Source organism: Cyphomyrmex costatus, unplaced genomic scaffold, assembly GCF_001594065.2.
Source record: "Cyphomyrmex costatus isolate MS0001 unplaced genomic scaffold, Ccosl1.0 scaffold135, whole genome shotgun sequence".
NCBI classification, from domain to species: domain Eukaryota; kingdom Metazoa; phylum Arthropoda; class Insecta; order Hymenoptera; family Formicidae; genus Cyphomyrmex; species Cyphomyrmex costatus.
In genome coordinates, this window is record NW_017275337.1 from 1,306,588 (window position 1) to 1,325,932 (window position 19,345).

Here is a 19,345-nt window from a genome sequence, read left to right on the forward strand (position 1 = left end):
GGAATTATTAGTTATCAAATAAATGTAACAGTTAAATTTTTATTGAAGAAATGAGAAATTTGTAACATTTACAAAATTTTCCTTACTCATTATTTTATAATACCATTGATTATTTAAAAATGTAATATCATGTAAAAATAATTTTGCAATTTTAGCAAATTATATATGTTTCAATTATTGCATATAGTGAAAATTATAGACAATTAACTGTGGTAGAGATGAACAGTTTGCGATTTTGATTAGATTAAATATAAAGTAGAAATAAATTAAGATGCTATTGTGAACAATTTCATGTGAATCCGTTGTTGTAATTATGATATAATAATTTAGTTTATTATATCGAGTCGTTGCATATTTTGTAAATTATTCAAAATTTTATCTTTTGCACTTGACATGTAAATCCAAAGCATATAAAAATTATTCAGCTGATTCTCGAACCGAACCTCGAGCCGAATCACGAACCTGCTGTGATATCATATCTATGATCTTTATTGTGATTTTAATTGTGTGTTTTGTACAGTTAAATGTTGTTGCATATGTAAATACGTCAATATAAATTAATAAACTTAAATTATAATTTTATAAAAGTCGTTTGTGAATTATTTTAGTTTCCATTTTTCTATCATTTTTTTTTTACGAATAAGAGGAAAACACACTTAGGTCATATTAGGTATTATGTCTATCCAACGTAATTTAAATGTTACTTTTCCTTAAAATCTTTTACGCGCCTATACGGAAATGTCTCAGTTTCTTTTTTAAATTTTCAGAAATGTTTTTTTCTTTTAGATTCGCATTGATTATTATAGTTTTTAATTTTAGATCGTTTAATAAAAAATTATAGGAAAGATTGTTAAGCTTAGACCATGTATCCAATTTCCTTATTATTAAATAATTTCTACTTCTTTTATTTATATTTCTTTCAAAGTTCAAAACTCACATTTTTTGGATAATCTTGTATGTATACTTCTATTTCTTATTCTACACATATATTAATTTTTATAACAAAATAATTAATAAAAAGTAGATTAATAAGAATCCCACTATGCAATAATTTGAATGCTTTATATATTAAGCAATTGAGCTGTTAATCTAAAATTCTCATTCCTTGATAACGTCATTTCTTGACCTTGTAATACATCATAATCTTTTGACGAGGTGTGGGCTGGCCTAGGAGAAATGACAATGGAATCAATGTCAATTCGACGTTGATTCCATTGTCATTTCTCACTGAGGGGTATCTACCAACTACTATTGCAGTAGTCGACCACACTTTGCATGAAATCACGCGTCATTATAATTTGCTGTTATTGAGTCTTGTGTTTACGACATCTTTTGTTTGTCACATTGTAAGTTATATCATTTAAAAATTAACTCATTTCATGGGGACTTAATTTTTTAAATAATTAGTGCAGGATTCTTTAAAATTGATGGAATATCCAACAAAATATGTTACAATAATCCAGCAATAATCGTGTAAGAAAAAGTGTAACATTATCACTATTAATCGGCTCGAACAGCATCTTAGACGAGATCTTATGTAAGCATGACATCATTCTCCTTACACTAAAATTACCATGCTGTTATTTCATTAACTCTAAACTATTAGTTATTTTAATTTCATCTTAAGAATCTTTATTATACTTTTTCTATTAATTTTTATATTGTTTGTTGATTATAGTGATACTGGATTAATTTGTTTTTTTCCTATTCTATTGATATTTTTGTATATCGTACATTTTTGTAGAATATACATTTTATCTACTTGAATTAATTAGAATCAGAGATGTTTAATTGACCAATCAAACGCTTATGAACGAAGATAAACAGTGGCCACTTTACATTTATTCTTGACGAATGATCTATTCTTATCTACATTTCTTCTTTCTTTTTTCTTATTTTGTTGCAAGAATATTATGAGGCAGAGGCATTCAGGTTCTGTGTTTTCAAAACAAATTGATAATTATTCTAAATTGATAATCAGCGATTAATAACATTAAAAATTAAAATCAAATTTCTCATCAATAAGAACATTTCTTAAAGATGTACTATTCACATAACGATAACAAATTTATATAATTATATCAACTTTATAATAAAATAATAAAATATCCATACGTAATATGTATATATTGCAATCTCTTAATTATATACTTTTATACTTATAAAGTTACATCAGTTATGCTATAACGAATTTTCAATTGTAATTATCACAGTTTTATAATTTTATATAAATTTTATATAAACACATTTATATATAAAGATCTATTGAAATGTTATATAATTTAGCTCTTAGTGTGTAATTAATACTACTACTTGTTTTATCAAATCTAGTTGACCTGTCTATTGCAAAAATTGTAACGCTATAATCTATATTTTTATTGACACTATAAGTAAGAATATAAGACTATTCCTCATCATGATCTCTCACATGATGTCTTTTCTTTTTCGTTTCTTTTTATAGTTTCGACGTCTTATATTTATTCTATGTAAAAGGAGGGAGAGATACATGAAAGAGACATACTCAGATTTTACCGCCGTTAATCATTACAGAAGTTTGTTTCTATCATCAAATATCGTAGAGTTATAGATTTCTTACACATCTTTTTTAACGATGAATTTAATTAGTTTTTGTATGGTTACAATTTTTCTTATCTTATTTGATGTGGTCTCCGTTCGATCCACCGGTAAGAAAAATTCACAATTATTATTTCAAGTATATTACTCATTGCTAGGAATTCATCCTATGGTTATGTTACGTTGTTATAATAAATATCGTATTATTGCTTTTTGCGGTTGAGGACGATATGTTATAATATATTATTAAGGTAAAATTCTTGATCAAGAGATCCACCTCCAATTAGTCTTAACCTTGAATGACATTTAAGATGTTTAGTCGTTTTTATTCTTTATTAGGAAGTTATTATTAAAAAGAAATATAACATTCTGTGTCAATGCTAAAAAAACTAATATTTTACGTATATCATTCCCATATTTAAAAAATAACACAATTAAAAAATCAAATTTTTCAGAAAAAGAGAAAACCTATTTTTCAATTTTATAGAAAATGATTAATTAATCAAATAATGTCGGTAAAAAGGATATATTTCTAAAAACATGATTAAATGTCATTAAAAAATTTTTTGTTTTACAATCTTTTATAAAACCATCCTTTGATAAGTTGTGACAATTTTGTTATCATACAAAATTATTATGAGAAATTCGGAATAATTCATCAAAAGTAACATGAAATATTATGAAAAATTTATATTTATTTTGATAAATTAAAAATAATTAAAATAAATTTTTTCTTCAAATTTTAATCACTAAACTGTCTTAATTGTAAATACTTTTTATAGTCCATTCTTCTTTTTGCTTACAAAAATGACACAATTCAAAACTCTTTTCAAAATGTAATATAATCTTTTTAAAAGCCATAAAAGAACGATACAAGTGCAATTTGACGGATGGACTAGCTGTGAATATATCAGAACGATATGTAGATACAGCATGTATTAAAGTTAATGAGGAGGAAAAACCCTTTGCCGCTTACGTATACAAAACAAAATCTACTCGTACTAACTCTTGCTTAGTGTATGGAACTATAATTTACTGTAAGCAAAAGGAGCGATATAAAAACGGGCATTAGCCAAAACTCAATTGATTTGATGCGATTTATCTGCTTAATCCAATTCAAATTAATTTAAGATCATAATATATTCATATTTACCTGTGACAATATACACAAATATTCCTTCAATTGTTGAATGCAGAAGAATCATCAAAAACTTGCGATTTACCGAAGGAAACAGAAATTGTGATTGTTGGAGCAGGTGCAGCTGGTATTGCCGCTGCTTCGAGATTGTTACAAAAAGGAGTAAACGATTTTGTAACACTGGAGGCCAATGACAGGATCGGTGGTAGAATATGTACCAAAGACTTTGGTAAATCTTTGTATTATCTTTTATATTGAAAGAGAGAGAAAGAGAGAGAGAGTTTGAACCTTACATTTTTTAAACTATTGAGTATTTACAATTTTTAATCTAAGCATTTTAATATTTCTAGGTAAAAATGTGGTAGATCTTGGTGCTGAGTGGGTCCATGGAGAATCTGGAAATATAGTGTTCGAGCTTGCCTCTAAACATGATCTACTGAATTCATTAGTTATTTTGCGCGATCCCAGTAAACATGAATTTGTCACTATTAATGGTGAAATAATGCCGAACGAGGAAAGTACCAAAACTATAACACTTTATGAGAATATTTCGGATAAAATAGGACAGGAAGAATTCAAAAACGAAACAGGATCTTTAGGAGATTATTTTATAAGAGAGTAAGTTTTTTGTAGCATTAAATTATATATTAATTGCTATAGATACAATTTAATTACAAAATAAGTTAAAGCTTATAAACAAATATACATGTTAAAACAAAAATTAATGTTGTCTCAGAATGATCGTAAAATATTTTGTGTGTGTAGGCGGTAGAGTTGACTAAACTGAATCAAAAAGTTCTTTACCATTTTGCGATTTTTATAATAATTAACGCAATATTAATTTCTAAAGATCGCTGAATATGATCATTGTATAAATCTATTTTGTATTAATTGTAAACGAGTATAAGCGATTCTATCATAAACTGTGTTTATCAATTTTATATTTGTAGATTTGGAAAGTAACGCGTTACTATTTGTAAAACATCGTTACCATTATAATTACTTTTTTAGGTAACGATAATAAATATAATTTTGCTTTTATTCTTACTTTTATATCGTTACTTTTGTATATATATGTATATACAATACATGTGTATGAAACGTGCACATAAGCAATAAGTTTTAAAATAAACTTATATAATTGTTATTTTTGAGCATGTTATATTAACCATAACTACATTATATTAATCATAACTATATACATACGCAGGGTTGGGAAGTAACGCGTTACTTGTAACGGCGTTACCGTTTTCGTTACTTTTTTCAGTAACGATCGTTACTTTTTTCTGTCTGTAACGGTAACATCGTTACATTTTTACAGTAACGGTAACGAATTTAGTCGTTACTTTTACCGTTACTTTAGTTTCCTATTCAATAGATCGCGTATTAATTGATTGAGCGCGCGCTGATGACGTGTATTCTGGAAACTTATATGGTACATTTCCACTGAACGCGTTACGCGTCGCGTCGTCGAAGGAGAGAAAGAGAAGTGTTGTGTATTTATATACTTCTCTCTTTCAATGTGATATTGTTTTACGCAGTAATTATTAAAAACTCAGAATTTTTATTTTAATTTTTTATATATACGCAATATTGCTATTATAGCATAATATATATCTTTTCAAAATTGGATTAGATTTTTCATTCATTTTCAGCACATAGTAAAGGAGAATATAAAGGTATCCTCTTTTATTATTTGTGTGTGCTGAAAAATTGTTTAACTTTTAAAAAAAGATTATCGCTTTCGGGAATCATTTTATTTCTTGATTTTTAATATAATTTTTTTTATGAAAACATTGTCATGAAAATGTAAAAATGAAACGATATCCGAATGATTGCGAAAGAGATATATTTTTCTTTTTAAATATAAAATGTGCATGGAGTTGTGTACTCTTTAGCTTTTTTTTTTTTTAATATGAAACGAATAACTTTCTTTTCCATGTCGAAGCGTTAAATTTTAAGAATTTTTCATTTCAAATTTGTTTATGCCAAATTTCAATATTTTGTACTTTGTCTACGTCAAATTTCAAGATTTTGTACTCCTAACACATAACCAAATTATGTGCAATAAATGCAATTATAAAATATTTATTATTTCATTTTATAATCTATTCTTAATTTCTTTTAAACATATTTTCTAATAATTTTTAGCATTATAAAAAAGAGTAACGAATCGTTACATTTTAAGTAACGGTAACGCGTTACTTTTTGAAATTGGTAACGAGTAACGCGGTAACGAGTTATTTTTTCCAAAAAGTAACGGTAACGGTAACGCGTTACTTTTTTGAGGTAACGCGCACAACTCTGTACATATACGTACCACTTATAAATCTTGTGTTAAGGCTGCATGAAGTCAAAATATTAGATTGAAAAAATATATATAGATATAAAATGAATGCTATAACATCGATATTTTGGTAAAATATGTTATGATAAATATTGAATCATTGCTATATTAATAATGTTGTAGATTTTATAAAGCTTTTGATGAGAAGCCTTTCATGAATCGTACTAGGGTTCCTGAATATTTATCCTTGATAGAAAAGATACAAAACTCTGTAGATAGCAGTGACACATGGTTTGACGTTTCTGCGAAACGTTCGGCGGAATATTGGGATTGCGAAGGTGATCTTATGTTGAATTGGAAGGGGCGTGGCTATAAAACGATTTTTGATATATTAATGGTAAAAGATTATCTAAATTACTTGATAACATTGAGTCAGAAACGCAATGTATAAAAGTGTTTTCAATAACTTTTCATTTTACATAACAATCAAATATAAAATACATATTCTATATTAAAACAAATAGCGATTGTTATTTGAAAATTAAATTAAACAAGTACATAATAAATGTTTAACTCTCATTATTTAAATATTTTAAATACATTTTAAATAATAAATATATTAATATTTTATCTATAATATAATGTACATTAATACTTCATTTTTTAATCAAGTGTATGTAAATATTTTATCAGCAAAAGATTCCAAATCCAGAAGAAGCTTTGCCAATAATGGAAAAAATAGAGTTCGGAAAAGTTGTGGCAACTATCAATTATAGTTCAGGCGAGAATGTGACAGTAATTACTAGGGATGGTTGCGAGTATTCCACATCGCATGTTATATTCACTGGATCTCTAGGTGTTCTGAAGGAGAAATATTCCTCGATGTTCGTGCCACCTTTGTCGCAGAAGAAACAACACGCTATAGAGGTTTTATTAACAGTATAATACTATAAAAGAAAAAACGATTTTAATATTTGATATTAATTGTGTTAACATCATTATTTCGCTATCAGGGATTAAATATTGGAACAGCGGACAAGGTCTTTCTCGAATTTTCACACAGATGGTGGCCGGAGGACAAAATCAGCATTGATTTTATCTGGCCGGAAAAAAATAAGAAGGAATTCTTACAAACTTATGGTCAAGTAAGTGAATATGTTTTATTTAACTTAAAGAGATAATAATGAACAATTATTTATTATTAAAAATAAATTTCGATGATTTTTTGCCTTTACTGTCATTTTACTAATCTTGTCAAATATACCTGTTTTAGGATAGTGAATGGCTCTGTGATGTATTCACGTTTATTACTGTGGCTCATCAGCCGAATCTTTTATGTGCTTGGATAACTGGAAAAAACGCTAGACACATGGAAACTTTATCGGATGATTCTGTATTTGACGGATTATATTTATTGTTAAAAAAGTCGTTGGAAAGCCATTACAATGTCACAAAACCAATAAGAATGTTAAGGTAATTTACCACTAGAACTGAATAAGAAAAAAAACTAAATTTGTTTAACTGTTCTTTTTTACACTTTTAGGTCCAAATGGTATACCAACGAACACTTTCGAGGCTCTTACAGTTTTCATAGCATGCTTTCCGAGCAAATGAATGTAACACCGAGAGATCTAGCAGAGCCAATTATGACTGGAAATAAACCTGTATGTAATTTCAAAATAAGAATATTATAAGCATAATAACAGTAAACATTATAGTTTTAATTATTACGCAAATTATGATTTAAAATATCATTATTATAATTTTTGATCATTTTATATTATTAGGTTTTCATCTAATTCGACAATATTATTTTATATAGTATTTTAGTATTTGAATACATGGCCGGAGACACTACCGCGTCTCCTCTGATCTAACAGTTCTAGCTTATATTATATTTAGCTTTAGTTTATCATTTATTTTTATTTTATGTATAAATAACTATCGAATTATATTGTAAAAGGAAGTCTATCGACATTGATAAAACGAATCTTAATTAATGATTAGGTGATTCTTTTCGCTGGAGAAGCTACACATGATCATTATTATTCTACTGTACACGGCGGCGTGGAAACTGGTTTCCGTGAAGCTGATAGACTAATCAATTTTAAAAGGTAAGATTTTGTTAATGAAACTTATATTTTTTCAAATTATAAATTTAAATTTTTTTATAATTTAATAAGATTGAATGAAAAAAGTAATTTGTTAAGTAAAATTTAATTTATATTAAGATAGACAATTATATACATATAATGCATATAATGCATTTATAGATTAATAACCCGTTCCGCCTATTTTTTTTGTTGTTGTACGATTTCATTTTGCATTGTATTATATTATTAATTATTATATCTAGCTTAATATATATTATTAGATTTATAATGGTATTGTATATTTCATTTTGTATGAAATTTAAGGATTCTTTATTTATTTGTTATTTTAAAATATATTGGCTTAAATTTACTCAAATAATTTCGCTATCATATTAATATCTGATTGCATGCTTTTTCATAGGCAGTTAGATTCCCATCTTTAACTACATCTTCTATGATTATCACTCTCGACGTAATGAATGGATTACGGAAAACTACTAGACATATGTTTGCAATTTCCAATGTTTGATCGTCATGCATACATGACGAATATATTTAAGGCATGGGTAACTACACTACCTGTTATAAACATTTATATGAAAATATATTGTATATTTTGATAATGTAAATTTTAATATTGTATGTAAACTAATGTAAAATTAAGAATATATATATAATTAACATGAAATACACAACGTTAATATTATAAAGAGAAATAATATTTATATTTGTTAATATTATTTATTCTATTTATTATTTATAGTTATTATTCGTGCATTCAGTAATGAGTAATAAATTACCATTATTACATCAAGAATATGTTTAAATAAATCGTGAAATTTATTTGTATAAATAGCTTTAATTTATTCTATTCTGAATACATTGGCACAATTTTTGTAACAAGCTTGCTTTATATTAATTGTTTCAACAATTTATCAAATTTTCAAAACACGGACGACGAAATGGTATAATGAGTGAAAACTATATAGATTCGCGCAGGAGTTGATGATCTCGTGCAAACCGTCTTGCAGGACATGATATCTGTGAATATCGAAAGCCTTTGAAGAAGCTGAAAAATATCGGTTTTAATTTTATGATCGAGAAATACGAGTATTAGGTTTATTTATATGGAATTTGTAAGATAGGAATCCATCAAGCCGAAGTATTTATGCAAGTCACACGACATATCAAGTATAAATGCATAAATATATTTGCGTGCGTGCACGCACGCGCAATGTAAGTATGTAGATAAATATACTACTACAAAATAAAAATTTTTTACATATTCGCATAACGAGACGCATAGTCTTTTTATTATAGTCATTTAATAGTAAATCTTATATATATTATACTATTATATTTTTATATTCTACATAATAATTTATTATTAAATAGTTAGTATAAATATATTAATTAACTTATTATTAAATAATTTCGACTTATTTTATTTCTACAAACATACAAAAAAAAACATAAAGTCATATGTAAATAACAATGTAACAAATCGGCCAATCACAGTAGAAAATATGAGGTGATGACGCAATTAAACAACAGCAAATCCAAAATGATTGATTTTATCTATTGCTTACATTTTACTGTTTAAGATTTTTTGCGTTATATTTTTTATATACTTCTGTGTATTGATGAGTAATACTAATTGGCTTGTCTTTTTCCTGTTTTATCAACATTTTATATCTGATCAATTTTTGTGAAATGCATCGACTGGTTTATCCACTTTGGTGTCAAAATCAGAGATTTCTAATCAAATTAATTAAAGACGATCAAATAGTACATATTTATTCTTGCCATTGCGGTTTTAATTTATATATATTTTATATTTACGAAAAGTTACAATTATGCTATACATTTTAAATCGTATCACAATTGATTATTGAATAGAAGTACAAAACTCTGTTGAGATGTTATCTTATGATTTAACTCTTACAATTAGAGTGTGTAATTAACAATTATTATTTATTTGATCAAATCCAGCTAAACTTACTAGATTGCAAAAACTGCAAAGTCAATATCTTCGATGACCCGAGTACTGTTTATTAAGAGACCACTCCCCACTCTCATCTTCTATGCACTATACTCTCTTCTTATCGTTTTTTCTGCTTTTTCTACCTATCATCTTATTTCATTCTTTGCAAAAAAATTAGGAGGGAGATGAAATATGAAAGAGCAAAACGCAGATTCCACTGTCGTTAATCGTTACAGCAGCATTATTTCCGTCTTCAAATGACGTGACGTCGAATACTCGATTCTCGTGTGTCTCTCACGCGTTTTTCTTTATTAGCGATGAATTTTCGTTTCGGCTTGGTTGTGATCTTCGTGATCCTCAAAGTGATTTCCGTTTGGTCCACTGGTAGAAAAAACTTACGATTATCGTTTCAAGTGTTATTTACTACGCTAGGAATTATTAATTAATTATTGTTAATATATATTTATTATTATTTATTAAAAAATAAAATTATTCAATTATTAATTATTAATTAGTGAACTGTTAATTAAGTTGGTCGATTTCAACAAAACATTATACGCTCGATTTTTTTCTACTACTTATTAGCAAGGTTGAATAATTCGGGAGTTTATAACAATACGTTGTTGGATAATCCCAGTTCTCTGCTATACAATTTTACATATATATATATATGTGTGTGTGTGTGTGTGTGTGTGTGTGATATATATATGTATTTAAGCGCGCGCGCGCGCGCGCGCGCACACACACACACACACACACACACACACACATACATGTACAGATATCTTTGACTTTATATATGTCTAGATATATCTTTTAGATAACGGCACTTGGAAGGAGAAAGTTCAACTGAATTATGGCGTCGCGACAAATCCTTTTCTCCAATCGCTCAACCCAAATCCTTCCAATATTCAAAACAATCCTTTCTTGTATCCATCAAACGGTAAAAAAATTGAAAACTCATTCTTGTCAAATACCGTTACAACACAGGCATCTAATATAGCCCTTCCTAATAATAACTATAATCCCTTTCCTAATAGTAATACGAATCCTTTCCTAGCAAACTTTCCTAACTCTAATAGAGAAATAATTAATTCAAAGGTTGATATAAAATCTTCTAATTCACCAAGCCCTGTTTCGCAAACACCTTACACACCACTACCATCCTATCATGCATCAACATTTGATGTACCAGTATTTAATACACCAACACCAGTCACTGATTTTACATCTCATACTCCTAAAATTCATCCTCCAACCTCACATGTACCATCCCTGAAGGAACTATTACCCTTTAAGATCACTCCAGTAAAAACAATATCAGAACTCAGTAAGTAAAATATGATTGTATATTTAAAGAACGTGTAAAACTAAAAAATTTATAGATACAAAAATCGAAATATATAAAAATTATATAAATATCCGTATATATATATATATACATATATATATACATTCAACATATTTTTATACATTCAACATATATTATAATATTATATGTACATAAAATGAATTTCAGAGTGTGAAGAATATGTGGGAGAAATTGCGGGTACGACCTTAGTAACGTCTCTTGGTTCAACGTCGGGCGTGCATAAGGTGACTAATACCTGCGAGGATGCAAATCGCTTAGTGGTTGGTGGTACCGAAGCACAAGTCGACGAGTTCCCTCACATGGTTGCACTAGGCAAACGCAATTCCGATGAATTTGTACTAATGTGCGGCGGTACGCTGATTTCACATGTCTGGGTGATTTCTGCTGCGCATTGCACTCATGGGAGAGAGTATTTATAAATTTTATATATAGTATTTCTCTCGCTTTAAACAATTGAGAATTATAATAAAAAAATAATCTTTTATTTTCCTACTAGTTATTTTCTTGAATACAACAGTAAATCCGATAAAATCACAAAATTTAAATATAATTTTTAAGTCTACAGTTTAAGCTAATATTCTACTCTCATTTGTCTAAATTTGAATATTTAATACTGTTTTTTTTTTTACATACACATCTAGAGAAAAAATTATAAAATTTAATAAAAGTGTACTCGATTTTATAACTTAAATGTATTAGAAATTGCAGCTTTTCTCCAAATATAACTTACTGAAATGACTGATATCTTGCAGTTATTTAAAGACTTGAACAAAGGTAGTCTTAAATATTGTATCTTTTTACAGTGGCGGTGTAACTGACGCAAGAATAGGCTTCCATAGCTTAACAGAACAAAAAGGCATTACGACTGTCATTAAAGATATAATAACTCATCCGGATTATAAACCACCTGCGATGTATGCGGATATAGCTTTGATACAGCTCATGACTGTTATTACATTTAGCACATCTGTACGACCAGCGTGTCTTTATCAATTATTTGATATCATGCCCAGACAAGCTTGGGTGAGCGGCTGGGGTGTTACTGAATACAGTAAGTAGTTCGATAGTTCCTCGCGTAAAAATTTACTACGAAATCCTGAACACTGAAAAAAAAATCTTAAAGCTAATTTTTTTTAAATCTAAAGTGTCCAAAAACTCTATATTTATTAAGAATTTACATGTAGTAGGAGATTCCTAATAAATGTAAAGTCCTTTATTATAAAGGTTAACATTTTTATTATAGAAGTACCAATTTAAATTGAATTATGTATTTCAGGTGGAGAGGTGAGCGATCGATTACAAAAGGCTAAGTTGAATGTGGTAGACAATTTGTCATGTACAATACAGCATAATAGTTCCTTGGAAGTTCCGTACGGTATTACACCAAGTATGATTTGTGCTGGTGGCAAACTTAAGGACACTTGCCAAGGAGATTCCGGTGGTCCTCTCCAAATAGTTCATCCTAAGAGCGAATGCCTTTTCCAACTGATTGGTATCACTAGTTTTGGTCAAGGCTGCGCGATTATCGATATTCCCGGTGTTTACACTAGAGTATCCTATTATCTTTCGTGGATCGAAGATATAGTCTGGTCGCAAGGACAATAATCGCAATTCATTCGATTTTTACAAAAGGTACAAAAAACATATTTTATTAAATTGTATTTGACTAAACTAGATCTTACATAATTAGTTGTCAATTAGTTTTCGAACAAGTAACATTTTTAAAGATAAAAATTTATAATAACATTGCAAATTTTTTTCTATTTATCGTTTTGTAATGTAATATATTTTTATTATGTAAAAATAATTTCGCAATTTCAAAAAAAGTCTACTTGCTTTAATTATTGCTTATCGAAAGAATTTATGGATTATGGATACAGTTGAACAGTCTGCAATTCTGACTAGAATATTGAAAAGTAAGAATAAAGAAACTACGAGATGTGGATTTAGAATGTAGCAATGATGTTAATCTACCGAATTTTAAAAATCAAGAGATTTTACTATCATGAACAGTTCGCCATGTAAGACCATCACCATAAGGACCATAGATTGATGGGAATAAGATATGCCACCAACTTCTGTAACAGTCAATATTAGGATACATTATAAAAATAATATTAAACAAATTTTTTGACAATGAGATTAATACAAAAATAATATTGAACAAATACTTATATGCTAAATAAAATTTCAAGTAGCTATTTTAATAAGTTTATAATTTTTAATTTCTTTTAAATAAAAATCATTATCATTTTATAAAATTGAGCATCTCGTAAACAAAATACTTAACAAATACATTCAATGATGTGTGAAGTTCAGTAAATTTTGCAAAATGACAATTATGTAATGAGAAAGAACTAGTAACAAATTGCGTAAATACATCAAGGTATTTTGCAAAGTTTAACATTTTTAATTAAATTGATTTTTCTGGTTGCAAATTCTGTGTAGAAGCGATATATTTTATAAATATATGCATTGTGTCTTTCTTGTTTAATTAGTCTTTCATTGATGATTTATATTATTAGTTATACTATTACTTTAATTGATATGATCGCTACTTAACATTTAAAAAATATTTATAAAAAATTCTACCTGCTTTTTGTTCCTAAGAATAATCTCCAGTTCTCTCTCGACCCGAAGTCGTAAGGATTTTGATAGAACTTATTCTGAGCACGATACTTTATAGATTCCATGCTGTTGATGTGCGCCTCAATGCTCGTCTCTCCCCGAGTGATGAGACGAGCATGCCACCAGGCTAGAGCACTCAATGCTGCACATGTGGCCACACAGATCAGACCCGCAAAAATTATTAGTTTTTTTCGCCATTCTTTGGCCTCAGTTTCTGCCGCTTTTTTTGCTATTTCTGCTAGTTCCTCCTTGCTTAAATGATCTAATGATTCTGTCTATATCAATCAAGCATGCATTTAAGATTTTGCAAAAATGATAGTTGATAAAATATATTTATGTGCAATTAGCTAACGTACCATTGGAATTATTTCCGAATTATTAAGGCGCACTGGATGGCCATCTAATTCCGGTTCCTGATCAGGGAAGAATTCCTCATAGGCAAGTTGTACGCCGAATATCATAATGAATGTAACGCCAACTACAGTGTAAACCATGTATAGGAAGAAATGTCGATGGTTATAATGGCCAACACAATTGTTTAACCATGCTGTATATTTATTAAGGAAGCATTATTATAGGACGTGTTGCAAAAACATAATTTTTATTTACAATATATGCATGATTAATTTATGGTAAATAGAATTGATGATAAAATTTAATTAATAACATATGCAAGGATACGACAATGATGATCCATTTTGAGGATACACTTGTTGCAAACAGAACAATGATGTGTTCTGGGTGGTTTTGGTTTGATACATTTCTTGCAGATGCTTACAGCCTCTGGTATAAGGCCTCCCTGAGGTGGGTTTCCTGCTGGTACCATTACGCCCATATAATAATGAAAACAGACATTAACAAGTAGCCAATTTCCAACTAGTAGTAAGATTATCGTCATCAATGGACTCTGTTCCCACCACCAGGGTAGACCTAGATAGTAGGCAATGTACACAATGCTGATGGTCAGCAAGCTTACCATTGCCACAAACACCTATGGACTGCAGCACTTAGTAAATATATTGTGGATGTCATAATATTTGCATTATATATCTATTAGTAAAATAAAGTATCATGGAGCATTTTATGAAAGTCATATGTCTGAGTATTACTCATTTTATTGTAAAATGTAAATAATATATTTATTAATTGCAAAAAAATAATATAATTACAAAAAGAATACTTAATGTTAATATAATGTGATATAATCTATCTAATGAGAAAATCTTTAAAAATATCTTTCAATTGATGTCAATATTATCTTTCAGATTTTTATTTAATTTATTAGTTCTTCTTAGCAAAGATTAGTCTTCAAAATATTTAAAAAATTCTAGTACATACATTTTTTAACTCAACTAAAATTAATTACACAATGTTTATGATTAGACATAAAAAACAATTTAAAACAAAATCTTTTATGTTATATAAAAGTTAATATAATTTTGTAATTTAATACAAGGACAAGCAATATAAAAAATCTTACCGGACCCAAAACTGAAGTGAAATTCTGGACAAACCAGACCATGGGTTCTATAAGTATATCACAAACATAACTCCAACTCAAGAATTCATTGTAGAATAAAGATTTGATGGTAATTTGAAGCCGCCACCACTTTTGTTTTAAATTATTCCTTAAAACGAGTCGAATTAGATCGTCATGCTCATTAGGTTCATATAAATTTATAGTATAAATAATCAATAGAGAGAGAGAGAGAGAGAGAGAGATTGAAATTGAATAATTTTTAATGCAACTGATATAAACAGTAACAAACGTAGGAATAAAATAAATTTGATGTAATAAAAAATAAAAATTAGATAAGTATTGAGTTCAACAAATAAAAATATTTATGGATTTACCGAAGAATACTTGGTGTCTTCGTCAAAGACCACTGTATTTTCGTCATTTTTGTTTGTGTCCCTTAATCCACTCAAATTTTCTCATAATTTTGGCATATTAAAGTCATATCTCGACAACGCGCGTTTGCTCATCGTCACGTTATACTTTACACATCTTGATAAAACATTTGATAAGGTGTTACGACTTACGACCGATAATTTCCGTCACAGCAAGAAATAACCTCAATCGATCTGCAAGTATAGCCTCGTCCGCCATATTCGAGGAAAGAATTTGGTGTAGAAACTGAAAAGTAGAGGTGCAGAGGGTATACTAGTATCAGAGATTTCTCTCTGCTGCTAGTATTAATACTAATGGTAGAAATGTATTATTGAAAAAAAATGTACATAATGTTATAAATATTACCTTTATTGTAATTATACGTTCGCAAATTTAATTTTTGAAAATATAAAATTATGTTAATTTAGTATCAGAGAAAATAGAAGAATACAAGTTTATATTTTCTCGTCATTTTTCAAGCGGTACTTTCAAACTTAAAAATAATCAAACATTCGCAAATGTGAGAAACTGTTCATTGAAAATTATATATTAAAAAAATCTTCTATATATATATATATATATATATAATATTTTTGTTCTTTATTTTATTAATAAAAGGAGTCACCATATTATACTTTTTAGGTATTAAAATTTATTTTTGATTTTATTTTTATTATATATATTTCGATACTTTTATTAAAAATTAAGGTATACAAGTTTTTCTAATAATCATCCGTTTAATAAAAATTAAAAATAGAATGTTAAATTCTTATTAAGTTTCTATTACCTAACACAAATACAAATAGATATATGTTCTTGAATTTTATTATACACTTTTTGTATATGTTATATTGTTTAAGTAATATTTTAAGAATTTAATAAACAAATAACTGAAATAATACAATAGTCCGTGGTACAAAGATAGATTTATTTTTTCACAGGTACGCACGAGTGTTACATGTGTTTTAACAAAGGTGCATACACGTACGTACAAGCTACACGCTAATCTTGTTAAATACGCAAAAGGCGCATTTTTCATTCACAACGCCGAAAATTTCGCAATTATATTTGCGAACAAGAATAAATTCAAGAAACTTTTAGCAATTATATATATATATATATATATATATATATATATAATTGTTTCTGTCAGAAAGATTAAATCTTAAACTTCAACAATTGGAGAAAGAGTGTAATAAGTGATATAACTTTATCTGCCATGAAAACCAAAATGGAATGGTGCAAAACGATATTCTCTTTCTATTAGAGAAATCAAATATAAAATATCTATAAATAGAAGAATGCTCGAATAATTAAGAATTTTGTGCAATTGAAGCATTCCAAAAATAAAAAATTTCGCCAATAATCGAGATCATATAAAGATGAAATACTTCAAAGAGATCAAAAAGGACTTCGGTGTCAAAAGAAAATTTTAAAACAAAAAGATATTGAGAGATCCAAGAAAATATAAACAATATTATTTTTGACGGCACGTATGGCAGACAACGAGTTATCTTAACTTCGATAATATTTCTATATATTATGTATATAACATTATTATTATATAATAGTAAGGTACAGGATAATCACACGAGGTACAGGCAAAGTAGTAACAGGATAACATTGGTTTTCCTCATTGGCCTCAGAAGAGTAATAATGCTTTGTAATCGATGATTTAAAAGTCCGATTTTGGCATTTATAATAGTACATTAAGATCAAAAGATCAAATTTGTGAATATTAAAGAGCTAGGGCAGATACGCCCTTAAAGAGTCAATTGAATAAGATATACATCATTAAAGATTTTTCGAAGTTTAAACACTTCGCAACACTATGCAAATATCATATACCGAATTCGATTAGACGTACTTAGTGCTCACTAGTGCATATTAAAGCTGTCGTACACAAAATGATATAATGATGTAAAAGCTTAATATAAATATATAGAGACCGATTAAACCGTGAAATTTTCAATACACTTTATTATGCTTCTAGACAAAATATTTTTATTATAATTCGAAAAAATTTGCATTTTACTTTTACATTTATATACGTACACTTACATTTATATACTAAAACAGTGTACAACAGTCTTAATAAGTATCAGTGCACATTAGTACGTCCAATCAAATTTGCTAATAATAATTTTGGTAAAACTACAGAAAAAGGGAACAACTCCTCGATAATCTTGATCTTGACATATGTTGTCAAGGTCATCATTCTGAGTGACCCACAACAAATTTTATTCGTCGATCGTCCTTCGTTAAAGTTATTGATAAAAAAGTTTTAGAACATATTATTTCTGTTATACATGTATATGATAATTAGTACTATTCTATACACCTCCTGTTTAGAATGTTAAACTTTTCACGCGAAGTAACTCTCACCTCCCCTCCCCCCTACAAAGAGGCACACGACTTCTATGATTGTACTATTGCACGTGAGTTTCGACTTCCCACCCGAAACGAGAACTACCTCACACCAAAAAATAGGTTTAGTTAGGTAATTAAGCTTTTAATTAAGCTCTTTTTACAGTAGTGAAGCCCCCCGCAGAGGGGGGTAGAACCTACTGCATTCACGTGAAACAACTCTCACCCCACTTCTTTTTCTGTAAAGGAGATTTTCGTAACTTTCATTACGAACTGTTGTTTTATGTTGTAAAGTATGCGTGAATACAGTAGGTTCCGCCCCCACCTGCGGGAGGAACTCTATTATTGTAAAAAGTAATTTTAAAATCTAAAATTCAACTTAACCTAACCCATTTATTGGTGTGAGATAGCTCTCGCTTTGCATGGAAAATCGAAACCCACGTGCAACAGTATAGGCATATGATTTTCTATGCAAACACAAATTCACTGCTTTAGCAGAAAACGCATTTTTTAGTGTTTAATGGCTCTCATTTCGCGCTCCTTTGTAGGGGGGAGGAGAGGGGGCGAGAGTCGCTTCGCGTGGAAAGTCGAAGGGAAATAATTACTAACTTTGACTGTTAATAACTTTTTAATGAATAACGAACGACGGATAAAATCTGTTGGAGGTCACTCATGGTCATGACCTTGACAACATATGTCAAGGTCATTGGAGGGGGCTCTCCTAAACAAGATATATAGCTATTTTAGAATTGAGAATTTTGTTTTTATGCGCGTCTCGTAGTAATAGAGGATGATAACTTGTACTGTTATTGACGTTTTAACGAAGAACGATCGACGGATAAAACTTGTTAAGGATCACTCAGGGTTATGACAACGTATGCGAAGGTCATCGGTTGCTCCTCTTTTCTGCAGTTTTACTATAATTTTCTCTAAAAATATACGAATCAACAGAAAAATTGCTAGAAAAATGTAAGACGCACATCTCTTCTGTAAAATCATAAGGAAAATTTG

At 28.6% G+C, this 19,345-nt stretch overlaps 3 protein-coding genes across 4 annotated transcripts; 2 read left to right on the top strand and 1 right to left on the bottom strand.

The window, feature by feature from the left end:
- Positions 1-2,536: 2,536 nt before the first annotated feature.
- LOC108782858 (spermine oxidase) lies at positions 2,537-8,694 on the top strand. The gene is made up of 10 exons (XM_018551239.1): positions 2,537-2,684; positions 3,771-3,941; positions 4,063-4,330; positions 6,183-6,396; positions 6,693-6,926; positions 7,013-7,144; positions 7,273-7,472; positions 7,543-7,663; positions 8,007-8,113; positions 8,514-8,694. Exons 1-10 carry the CDS (start codon positions 2,612-2,614, stop codon positions 8,533-8,535), a joined length of 1,542 nt encoding a protein of 513 aa, XP_018406741.1. The 5' UTR covers positions 2,537-2,611; the 3' UTR covers positions 8,536-8,694.
- A 1,699-nt stretch (positions 8,695-10,393) lies between these two features.
- On the top strand, positions 10,394-13,398 carry LOC108782766 (serine protease snake). Its single transcript, XM_018551123.1, has 6 exons — positions 10,394-10,460; positions 10,897-11,406; positions 11,596-11,857; positions 12,252-12,499; positions 12,725-13,080; positions 13,329-13,398. Exons 1-5 carry the CDS (start codon positions 10,394-10,396, stop codon positions 13,051-13,053), a joined length of 1,416 nt encoding a protein of 471 aa, XP_018406625.1. The 3' UTR covers positions 13,054-13,080; positions 13,329-13,398.
- Positions 13,286-16,179, bottom strand: LOC108782869 (probable palmitoyltransferase ZDHHC16). 2 transcript variants are annotated; one of them, XM_018551256.1, is made up of 6 exons: positions 15,931-16,179; positions 15,557-15,704; positions 14,758-15,067; positions 14,433-14,623; positions 14,041-14,351; positions 13,286-13,526 (listed from the first exon to the last, which is right to left on the bottom strand). In XM_018551256.1, exons 1-6 carry the CDS (start codon positions 15,975-15,977, stop codon positions 13,436-13,438), a joined length of 1,098 nt encoding a protein of 365 aa, XP_018406758.1. In that variant the 5' UTR covers positions 15,978-16,179; the 3' UTR covers positions 13,286-13,435. The 2 variants fall into 2 exon arrangements, with proteins under 2 accessions (XP_018406758.1, XP_018406759.1); XM_018551257.1 differs by lacking the exon at positions 15,931-16,179 and having other exon boundaries at positions 14,758-15,074; positions 15,557-15,586.
- Between the last annotated feature and the right edge of the window lie 3,166 nt (positions 16,180-19,345).

What these genes read in the sequence shown, in the direction of transcription:
- LOC108782858 (XM_018551239.1), top strand. Translation starts at nt 2,612, where the DNA reads ATGAATTTAATTAGTTTTTGTATGGTTACAATTTTTCTTATCTTATTT. An exon ending in AAACCAATAAGAATGTTAAG is followed by an intron (nt 7,473 to 7,542) that starts GTAATTTACCAC and finishes TTACACTTTTAG; the next exon opens with GTCCAAATGGTATACCAACG. An exon ending in TTATGACTGGAAATAAACCT is followed by an intron (nt 7,664 to 8,006) that starts GTATGTAATTTC and finishes ATTAATGATTAG; the next exon opens with GTGATTCTTTTCGCTGGAGA.
- LOC108782766 (XM_018551123.1), top strand. Translation starts at nt 10,394, where the DNA reads ATGAATTTTCGTTTCGGCTTGGTTGTGATCTTCGTGATCCTCAAAGTG. An exon ending in GATTTCCGTTTGGTCCACTG is followed by an intron (nt 10,461 to 10,896) that starts GTAGAAAAAACT and finishes TATATCTTTTAG; the next exon opens with ATAACGGCACTTGGAAGGAG. An exon ending in CATTGCACTCATGGGAGAGA is followed by an intron (nt 11,858 to 12,251) that starts GTATTTATAAAT and finishes ATCTTTTTACAG; the next exon opens with TGGCGGTGTAACTGACGCAA.
- LOC108782869 (XM_018551256.1), bottom strand. Translation starts at nt 15,977, where the DNA reads ATGACGAAAATACAGTGGTCTTTGACGAAGACACCAAGTATTCTTCG. An exon ending in TCACTTCAGTTTTGGGTCCG is followed by an intron (nt 15,068 to 15,556) that starts GTAAGATTTTTT and finishes TGCAGTCCATAG; the next exon opens with GTGTTTGTGGCAATGGTAAG. An exon ending in TTCTTAGGAACAAAAAGCAG is followed by an intron (nt 13,527 to 14,040) that starts GTAGAATTTTTT and finishes TGACTGTTACAG; the next exon opens with AAGTTGGTGGCATATCTTAT.